The sequence below is a fragment of the Cervus canadensis genome, chromosome 11 (genome assembly GCF_019320065.1).
Source record: "Cervus canadensis isolate Bull #8, Minnesota chromosome 11, ASM1932006v1, whole genome shotgun sequence".
Lineage (NCBI taxonomy): Eukaryota > Metazoa > Chordata > Mammalia > Artiodactyla > Cervidae > Cervus > Cervus canadensis.
The window spans coordinates 44,097,552-44,109,052 of record NC_057396.1 but is presented as its reverse complement, the minus strand read 5'-3'; the positions used below and the strand labels follow the sequence as shown (position 1 = coordinate 44,109,052).

The following is an 11,501-nucleotide window of genomic DNA, read 5'->3' as shown; positions in this document are numbered from 1 at the left end:
AGTCTTTAGCCTGTTTTTAATCAGATTAAGTTTAGTCAGTTCATTATTATTATAATCATTTTTAAATCATATGTGTTCCATCTATATTTTGGGTGTCAACCCCTTTTCAAATCTATGGCTTAAAATATTTTCTCCCATTCCATAAGTTCTCTTTTCATTTATATGACTGTTTGTTTTTTTTTTTTTTTTTGCTGTACAGAGTCTTTCTAATTTTATGTAATCTCACTGGTTTATTTTTGCTTATTTTACCTGTGTTTTTTTGAGTGTGTGTATCATCTAAAAAATTACTGTCAAGATCAAGGTATAAACTTTTACCATAAGTTTTCTACTAAGAGTTTTATAAATTCAGGTCATATATTTAAACCATTAATCCATTTTGAGGGACCTTCCTGATGATCCAGTGGTTAAGATTCTGCTCTTCCATTGCAGGAGGTGAGGGTTAGATCCCTAGTCATGGATCAAAGATCCTGCATACCATGCAGCACAGCCAAAAAAACAAAAAAAGTAAGTCATTAATCCATTTTGATTTAAGTTTTGTGAGTGATGCAACATCAGGATCCAGTTATATGATTTTTCTGTCAGTATCATTTTCCCAACACCATTTATTAAATAGACTATCCTTTCCCTGTTGGTGCCCTTGTGGACCGTATATGAGAGGGTTCATTTCTTGGCTTTCTAATCTGTTCCACTGATCCATGTGTCTGCTTTTATGTTATTCTATAATCACCATATTGTCTTTATTACTATTGATTTATAATAGAATTTGAAATCAGGAAATGTTTTGATTCCAGCTCTGAACTTTTATCATGAAATTGTTTTCATTCCTTAGTCTTATGTGGTTCCTTGAAAATTTAAGATTACTTTTTCTATGCCTGTGAAAAATGGCATTGGGATTTTGACAGGAATTGCACTGAATCTGCAAATGGCTTTGGATTGTATGAACATTTTAACAACATTAGTTCTCCCAATTCAAGAACATTATACACCTGTCCATTTGAAAGACACCCCCACTTTTCAAAAGTTTGCTTTACACCACTTAACTTCTATGAAACACTTAAATTCATAACTGTTTTCACTAACTGAAAAAAACTGGAGGAGGATTATTGCTTTTATCTATAAAGGTGAAAAGGGAAAAGAATGCTCAGCATCAGTTTTGCAGCTAACCGTCATAGAGGAGCGCACACCAAGAGCAGCAGGACTGATACTGCATGAACCTTCCCTGGGAACTATTCTCAGCATCTCAGCATCAGCCTTCAGAGCTTTGTACTGTGTCAGTGAGCATTTATGCCTTATCTCAATTATTTTTGCATCCATTAGCAAGATGTGTCGTAAGGTTATTTTTGCTTTACTCTATGTTGACTTACCAAAGGTTTCATAAGAATGATCTACTTTGGAAAATAATTGCAAACAGAACAATGGACAAAAGATAAATCTCCAGAATATATAAGCAGCTCATATAGCTCAATATCAGAGAAAAAAACAGCCCAATCAAAAAATGAGCAGAAGACGTACATGGACATTTCTCCAAAGAAGACATACAGATGGTCAATAAATACATGAAAAGGTGCCCAACATCACTCATTATTAGAGAAACACAAATAAAAAATACAGCAAGGTATCACCTCAGACAAAACAGAATGACCATCATTAAAAAAACTACAAGTGATAAATGCTGGAGAGGATGTGGAGAAATAGAAATGCTTTTGCACTGTTGGTGGGAATGTAAATTGGTACAGCTACTATGAAGAGCAGTATGAAAATTCCTTAACAAACTAAGATTGAAACTACCATAGACCCAGCAATCTCACTACTGGGCATATATCCTGAGGAAACCAAATTCAAAAAGACCTGTGTACCCCAATATTCATTGCAGCACTATTTACAATAGCCAGGGCATGGAAGCCACCTAGATGTCCATCAACAGATGAATGGATAAAGAAGCTATGGTACATAGACACAGTGGAATATTACTCAGTCATAAAAGGAAGGAATTTGAGTCAGTTGTTGTGAGGTGGATTAACCTAGAGTCTGTTATCAGAGTAAAATAAGTCAGAACGAGAAAAAACACATATTACATATTAGCACATATATATGGAATCTAGAAAAATGTACTGATGAACATATTAACAGAGAATAAATGGAGACACAGAGGTAGAGAATGGAATGTTGGACACAGTGGGGGAAGGAAAGGGTAAGACAAGTTGAGAAAGTAGCACTGACATATACACAGTATCATGCAAAATACATAACTAGCAGGAAGCTGCTGTAGAATACAGGGATCCCAGCGTGGTGCTCTGTGATGACTTAGAGGCGGGAGATGGGGTGGGGAAGGGAGGCTGAAGAGGGAAGGAATATATATAATTATAACGGATCCTCGTTGTTATACGGCAAAGACTACCACAGCATTGTAAAGCAATTATCCTCCAATTAAAAAAAAAAGAATGTTCTACTTTTGGATAATAGGAAAACCTGTATTTGTGTCTTTTTCATTTCTTTTATCAATGTCTTAAAGTTTTCAGTGTACAGGTCTTTTGCCTCCTCTGCCTGATTTATGCCATTCTTCATCCCGTCTTGACTGACATCTCATGATTTTCATTTTTTTTAGGGAATATGCAATTTTGTTCAAGGAGGCCTTTCCTAAAAACCTTATTTGAACCTACTTTCCTCTAACAGTCTTTCTCCAAAGGCAATGAATTCTACATTTTGATTTGTCATCAATAAATATAGAAGCACCTCTTTCCTGTAGATCATGCCATTTTCTTCATATGCAAAATCACTTGTAGACTCTTCTTGCTTTAAATAGCATTTGCTTTTTTAAAATTCTTATGACATTAATATATACTAAGAACTTCTCCTAGCTTTTCCATTGTTCATTGGAACATGATTATTTCCTCTTGGTAGAAAACAAAATGGTGACCTTCTCTCTGATCTGCTTGGTCTTGGCACCATAAATAATGGGGTTGAGTGCAGGTGGGATAACAATGTAGAGGTTGGCAAACATGATGTGGAAAGTGTGGGAGACACTGTGTCCAAAGCGGTGGGCAAGGACGGAGAAAACAGCAGGTGTATAAAACATGAGGATGACACAGACATGGGAACCACAGGTGCCCAGGGCCTTCTGGCGGGCTTCTTGGGAGGGGAGGTGGAAGACAGCACAGAGGATGAGTGTGTACGAAACAGCAATGAGGATCACATCTGAGATGACTGTCATGATGGGAACACAAAAGCCATACCAGATGTTGATGGAGATGTCCGCACAGGCGAGCCGGGCAACACCTATGTGCTCACAGTATGTGTGTGGTATGATGCGTGTCCTACAGAAAGGTAGGCGTGTGAGCAAGAATACAACTGGCAGGATGATGCAGAAACTACGAAAGGAGATTCCCACCACAATCTTGATGATGGTCTTGGGGGTCAAGATAGTGTTGTATCTCAAGGGAGAACAGATGGCCACATAGCGGTCAAATGCCATGGCCATCAGGATGGCTGAATCCAGGACAAAGCTGTAGTGGAGGAAGAACATTTGTGTGAGGCACCCTGGGAATGTGACTCCTCGAGCCCCAAGCCAAAAGATACTGAGTGTTTTAGGAACACCAGCTGTGGACAAGGTGAGGTCAGTCATGGCCAGCATGGAGAGAAAGAAGAACATGGGTTCGTGAAGGCTGCGCTCCACCAAGATTAGGTAGAGAAGGATGCAGTTTCCCACAATGGCTACCATATAGATGATACAGAAGGGAATCCCAATCCACACATGGGCGTGCTCCAGGCCTGGGATCCCCACCAGAATGAAGGGTCCTGGGTTGTCACTGCTCAGGTTGAAAAGGACCATAGCAGACCAGGATGGCACAAGTCCTAGTTCCTGAGGACAGAGGGGGATAAATGTTAGGCTCACTTGAGTCACTCTCACTTCCAACAGCTCATTGCTGCTGCTGCTAAGTAGCTCAGTCGTGTCCGACGCTGTGTGACCCCATAGACGGCAGCCCATCAGGCTCCTCTGTCCCTGGGATTCTCCAGGCAAGAATACTGGAGTAGGTTGCCATTTCCTTCTCAATTATAATTCAAAGTGTATAATTCAAAGTGCATAATTCAACTGTCTAATTATAATTCAAAGTGAGATACCTTTATAGTGTAGACAGATTGTTAGGAAGTTGGCAGGTAACATGCATAATGTCACACTGTGTCATGTATATTGGAACATACAGTTACTTTACCTAAAGAGACTATCTTATTTACTTTGATCATCTTTCATGATATATACAGCTTTCCAGGCATTTTTTCATATTGGCATCAATCATTCTTTTGATTATGCAGAGTAACTCGATTACAAACTACCAATTTACAGGGCATATTTTTCCATGGGTTGGTGGATTATAATTTACATGACTTTATGGATATCATTAAGGGATTCACAGGGGGTGCTAAGTGGTAAAGAACCCATCTGCCAATGCAAGCAACTTAAGAGATGAGGGTTCGAACCCTGAGCCAGGAAGATCCTCTGGAAGAGGGCATGGCAATTCACTCCAGTATTCTGGCCTGGTGAATCCCATGGACAGAGGAGCTTGGTGAGCTACAGTCCATAGGGTCACACAGAGTCAGACACGACTGAAGAGACTTAGCACACATTCATGGACATCATTTGTTAATATCAACTTCTTCTGTCACTGTCCCAGGCAATCATTCACTCTTTTCAAGCTTCATGGTGACTGTGCTTCTTCAGTTTGTGAAGTCCACATCACTTTTTTCCATTCAAAAACCTAATTCAGTTTAGCCAACACTGCCTGAGTTCTTATACTATGTTGAAAAACAGGTGTAACTTAAATTTAAATTTTAAAATCCCATACACTTGAGCTCATGGATTCTTGTTCCTCCAAAAATACTGTTTTCCAGAACTCGGTAAATTTTACAGCTTTATACTACCCTAAAGCTTTGGGCTTAATAACAATTTTGATCAAGATTTCTGTCCAAAAGAATTATTTATTTGTAAATGCACATTCTATTTGATAGACATGTCGACTCCAGGACATACAGTCTTTTAGATACACACAAACTTATTAGTACTTAAAATCTCAAGCATGCCTTGATCTATACTCACATTCTGTCATACATTTTACCATCATGTATTTACCTAGGCGTAATCTTATGCAAACCTGAAATCCCTCTTCCCCTCTCTCTCTCACACAAACATACACATATCCACACATTACTATACATATACACTCATATGCACACACCATACACACCTATAACAAACACCTATATAAAACATCTACAACAAATAAACACATAATATAAAAAATACTGCATGATTGAATTGTATCATTGCCATTTTCTTTGTAAATTACCAAAATCTTTACTCTGGGAATAAATCTTTTAAAGACTAGGTCCTTGAAATTTTGCTATTTGCAGCAACACGGATGGACTTGGAAGGTGTGCTAAGTGAAATAAGTCAGACAAAGACAAATATTGTATGATATCACTGATATGTGGAGTCTAAAAAATACAACAAAGCTGTAAATATAAGAAAAAAAGAAGCAGGCTCACATATATAGAGGATAAGCCAATGGTTACCACTGTGGAGAAGTAGAGGAAGGAGCAATATAATGGTCAGCGAGTGGGAGGTATAAGCTATTGGGTATAATGGCGGGGGGGGTTTACAAGGATATATTATACAACCTGGGAAAAATAGCCAATAATTTTTCTTATGTGGACCATTTTTAAAGTCTTTAGTTTGTTACACTACTGCTTCTGTTTTATGTTTTGGTTTTTCGGCTGAGAGGTATATGGGATCTTACATTGAACCTGCGCTCCCTGCATTGGAAGATGAAGTCTTAGCCACTAGACTGACAGGGAAGTCCCCATATAACCAATATTTTGTAATAACTATAAATGGATTGTAATCTTTAAAAACAGTATAAAAACTGATGCACTTCCCAGGTGTGAATAAAGATGAGCTGTTCCCTTGAGGCCAGGAGAGGAGAGCAGTGAAGGTGATGGGGCAGTTGTAGTCTCTCACTGTTTACAGGACAAAGATGTTTGTGACTCAGCTGTTCAAATTTTTATTAATGAACATTATGAACAAAAATAAGACTAGGTTCTTCAACCTTCCTGATCCAGCAATGCATCTACATAGCAAATGATTTCTATTCTAGAGATAACTAACCACACAGCAAGACCAGGGACTCCCAGGATCAGCACTGAAGGGAAGCTTGTGATGGCCACATACCTCAGACTCCTAACCTGACAAGGTCAAAACTCATGCTCAGCTTTACCCCTACAGGCACTTTTTACCGTGTTCTTAGGCCCAGTTCACCATACCGTCCATCTCCCAAGCCAGCACTCAGTGTCTTCACTCTTCTGCTTTTGCCAAAGAAAAATCAGGTGCACTGTTCTTTCTGACCTTCCCTTATCTATAAGCACAATCACATTTCTTACAGAAACTCAAACTCTTCTCTAGTGTCTCTGGAATTCATATGTTCTGGGTTCTGGGAACACAGTGCAGAGTTCAGACAGTGGCCCACAGACCAACCCCTTAAATGCTAAGTGTTTGCATTCTCTGTCACCGCCTTCCCTCAGTTCTCTTATCCACTGGAGGTCTAGAACTCACCTATTGCCAACAGTAGAGATTTAATTAGGTTATGCAGCCTTTGTGTTGAAAATCCCTCTTCTGTGCTGCTCACATACTCAAACAATACATGGCACCAACCAGCACCTGGAAACCATATACTCTGAATCACAGCTCTTCCAGCTGGTCTGAAATCATCTTTTCTTCAGACATGTGTGAGGAAAGGTCTTCTCTAGTTTTTATATTTTCATGCGCTCAAACACAACAGATGTTTCTACAGTCATACAGAAATATTTACAGACACACACATGGGCATACAAAGTTAGTTCTGAGGCTTGTCATTTCACAGCTCAGACAAATCTACAATGTGGGGCATTCTACCAAACAACCTGGTCTTCTCAAAATGTCAATGGGGTACTTAGAGGAGGAAAATACTTTCTAAAGTAAAATAAATTTAAGAGAATGCACAAGCAAATGCAGTTCTTGATTGAATTATATTTAAATAAACCAGAAATAGAAGATAACATATAATTGGTGAAATTTAAACACAAACTAGGTATTAGAAGATATAATCAGTATTGATTTTATTAAATGTGATTATGATAGATACACACACACATACATGTACCCATATTATTTCAATAGCATATTGGCCCAGAGTAGCAGTAGAACAAGAAGGCTTTAGTCTCAATTCCATAATTTTCTAGCTGTGTGAACTTGGGCAAACTTATTTGAACTATATGATCCTGGGATTCCTCATTTTTGAAAAGGGCCTAATATCTCTAATTCTTTGTTACTTTTAGGGCAAAACAAGACATGCCCCTCAAACCACTCCTTAGTCCAGTGTCTGACACATTATAAGCACACAATAAGATTTGCTTTTTTATTGAATTATATTTTATATCATCTGGATGATTCACAACAATCAGATCACACAGTGAAGAAGAAAACAGAAATAGACAGAGGCATAAAAGCTAACAAGAGTATCCAAACACTTAAAACTACTCCTCAAGTTAGGGCTGTGGGTCCTGCCCACAAATCTAACAGAAGTTGCCTGAACAGCACTTACCATGGCCATTCTTAACCCAGATGTTTATCTGTTCTAATCATTTAGAGCATACATCCAAGTACAGGAGACCATAAACTCAGCTTAAAAATCTGAGTTGCTCGGGAAGGAAAGTTGTAGTGCTCAGTCTGTGACTCCTAGAAAATGGAATCCTGAACTTTTCATTCATTCTCTCTTTCTTTCCTAATTCCAACCAACCCCCTTTAAATAACCAGCACTCACCAAGTTTGGTTATTGGGTCAAATGGAGAGAAGAAATATTATGGTGATAGACACACAGAAAATCTGCAAGAGGACCAGACACATCAGCCAAAGAAATAAGTGAAGAAGGAAGGAAAGGACTGGTAGACAGGTTGATCTCCTTATTTATTTATTTATTTTTTCCTGATCATTGTTCAATGAAGGGAAGAGGCAACAAGTTAGGGCCTGAGGGACTCTAACACCTTCTCTTCTCACTCTCAAGGGAAGAGTATAAAGAAGACTATATTAACCCTGCCTGGGTCTGTGAGATAACACTGCCTCAGTGTTTTTGTTTTTACATTTGTATGTGAGCTCTGTGCCTATAGGTATGTTGCCATGTGTGCCCACCTATCAGACCACCTAGGTTTCAAGGTCATGCCCTTACCATATAAATGACTTTGAACAGGAAATTAGCATCTATAATAGTCCCTACTTCTCAAGATTATGGCTTCCTTGGTGGCTCAGTGATAAAGAATCTGCCTGCCAATGCCAATGCAGGAGACCCAGGTTCGATCCCTGGGTTGGAAAGAGCCCCTGGAGAAGGAAATGGCAACCCACTCCAGTACTGTTGCCTAGGAAATCTCATGAATAGAGGGGCTCAGCAGGCTACATACAGTCCATGGGGTCACAAAGAGTCCCCAACTGAGCATGCATGGCCTCTAAGATCCTGGCAAGGAAATCCAAGATCCAAAGATCTCAAGATTATATAAGGATTCACAAATTAGGACAAAAAAGTGGGACAGTGCCTGTGAAAATGCTTAGCACAGTGGTGGACACACAGTGGAACTGTTGGAAGGATGAGATGGCTCACTTCAGGTAATCTATCACTGCTTTTCATAGTGAGGCCCCAGGATCTGCATTCCTAAACTCTACAATGAATTTTTGAGCCTTTTATTTTCCCCTGGAGGACCCATATATATGTAGATGAGAGCATAAAAACTGGAAAACAGGAAAGTTGGTTGGAACTCCGACATGAGGACAACATAAGCATGGTTTTTGAGTATCAAAGAGAGCATCCTATTTGGAACATCTTTGGCTAAATATCCCACTTTAGATTCAAAACTATTGTGTCCCAGACTGCATTCATAACACCCCCAACCTATTCCTTTCAATGTTCCTAAGCTCTGCAAGTGTCACACCTCTCTACTTACATGAACTTTTTAACCTCACTCTGTCTTCCTTAGATCTGCTGTTGATACTGTCAGGCATTCTGGGGCTCGGATCTCAATTTAGAACTAAGAGGTGTTTCTCCTACAGCTCTAAGGGCCAGGTCAATTTTCCTGAGTTTGGTAAATCTAGTCTTTCTGTCTTAAGTTTACAAAGATATTCAGTAATAACTCTGAAAGTGAGCTTTAAAATTGCTCATATTTTTGTTTTTATCTCATCCCTAGGCAGGTTTCCTTCTGGTTGGATACTGAGTACAAAAAATTCCATTTTCAATGGCTATTTTTTTATATAGAACATTGAAAGACTATTGAAAACATCGGTCAAATGCCTACCAGAGTTTTCTCTGAGGTACTGTAAGTCGAATTTTCTTGAACCAGAATTCGTATAAGAAAAGTACGTACATTTAAGTCACAGAAAATTCCAAATCTTACTTTTGGTGTTATCAGTCCCTTTATGAAGACATCTGTCATTTCTGGCTATTCATTAGGTGCAAAAGAACTGGTTATAGGTAGATTAAGTGAGTTTTATATGAACACTTGGTCCTTACAAAAGGTTATGTAGAACTTACAACTTAATGTTTCCATAACCTGATGTAATAAAAAGGGTTTTCTAGTGAATCAGTTATTGATTTCTACTGAATTAAAATAGGAATATACTCTGGTGTCCCTGCCCTCCTTATTTATAATTCATACCCTAAAATTTTGAATTACATCCCATCCTTCAACCCAACTTAAATAACAGCAACACACCAACTATTATTTTACATACAAATCTTATGGTTCTGTTAGCATGATCTAGGAGACCTGCCGTAATAGATAGCTGGTCCTGCTACATGTAGGAGTACAAATCAACTATTTTAAAATGAAAGTCTCCAAAATTCAATTACTATCATCCATTAACAATTTCTTTAACTTGAAATTGTGTTACTCTTTTTTAAAATGATTAAGAGATTAAGCAATTAAATGAAAGTGGAAATTTCCTTATCCTGTTTTATTATTTTTTACTTGTTAATTTTGGCTCTTATCAATTACTTGGACTCCCACTTAGCTATTTTGTACAACAAAATAACTCTGTGAATCTGAGTTATTTCACAAGGACTCAGCCTCAGAGACAGGTATTCTTTTTTTTTTTTTTAATTTTATTTATTTTTATTAGTTGGAGGCTAATTGCTTTACAATATTGTAGTGGTTTTTGCCATACATTGAAATGAATCAGCCATGGATTTACATATGTTCCCCATCCTGATCCCCCCTCCCGCCTTCCTCCCCATAGAGACAGGTATTCTATTGGGTCGTTTCTAGTTGACACTGGTTGTGCTTTTTCATCAGGCTACTGAAGTGGGTAGGTTTTACTTTGGTCGCAAACGATGCCCATATACAGGGTTATAGTACGTGAGAGTGGGTAGCTGTTTTATCCAGTGACTTCCTCCTCCATTCCTCCCTCAAAACTATCACAAACCCCATCATTAAAACAAAAGATTTATATATAATGTTTTATAATACAATTGGGGGCTTTGTTACCACCTTACTTAAAGTTTCTATAGCTTTACATTTTTATTAGAATATTAAACAAACTTCTGAAATGATCTGGATTTTTCTATCTTCTGCAGTCTCACTTTTTGTTATTCCCTCTACCTATACCCACCCCACCCCCATCAGTTTCCAGTTCCTTTAAAGCACTGAGCCTTTTTTTAACTGTGTCTTTATATATACTAATCCTTTTTTTTTTTTTTTTCAAAAAACAAGCATATATTTTACGTATGACATAAAAATAATAAGCAAGTCTATTCATCCATTAAATGTCTACTTTTCTTTTTTCAAGTTTTATTTAGGTATAGTTGACAGACAAAATTGTACATATTTAGGGAAGTACTTAGTGGTCCACTGGTTAGGACTCTTGGGCTTTCACTGCCATGGCCCAGGTTCAGTCTGGTTTGAAAACTAAAATCCAGCAAGCTGTGCCATATGGCCAAAAACATATTGTATATATTTGAAGTGTACAGCATGGTAGCTTGATATAATATACATTATAAAATATTTACCAAAATTTAAGTTAATTAACACATCCATAATGTTACATATTTGTGTGTGTGTATGTGTGTGTGTGTGTGTATGTGGTGAAAATATTTACAGCCTACTCCCTTAGCAGAATTCAAGTATACAACACAGTATATTAACTAAAGTCATAATACTGCACATTAGATCTCTAGAGCTTATTTATATACATGTTTATAGCTGAAACTTTGTACCCTTTGATCAACATCTCCCCATGGCCCCCAATCTCCATTGTACTCTCTGTTTCTATGTGTTCAACTTAAAGAAAAAATAAAATTATTTCACATATAAGTGAAACCATACAGTATTTTTCTTTTTTTTCTATATGACTAATTTCACTAAGCATGATACCTTTCATCTATGTAGATCACAAACAGTAAAATTTTCTTCTTTCTTGTGGCTGAACAATTTTT

At 37.8% G+C, this 11,501-nt stretch overlaps 1 protein-coding gene across 1 annotated transcript; it reads right to left on the bottom strand.

The window, feature by feature from the left end:
* Positions 1-2,884: 2,884 nt before the first annotated feature.
* LOC122449273 (olfactory receptor 52H1-like) lies at positions 2,885-3,841 on the bottom strand. Its single transcript, XM_043480811.1, has one exon. The coding sequence runs from the start codon at positions 3,827-3,829 to the stop codon at positions 2,885-2,887; it is 945 nt and encodes a 314-aa protein (XP_043336746.1). The 5' UTR covers positions 3,830-3,841.
* Positions 3,842-11,501: the final 7,660 nt, after the last annotated feature.

Bases quoted from the DNA above. Each gene is read 5' to 3' on its own strand.
- LOC122449273 (XM_043480811.1), bottom strand. From the start codon at position 3,829: ATGGTCCTTTTCAACCTGAGCAGTGACAACCCAGGACCCTTCATTCTG.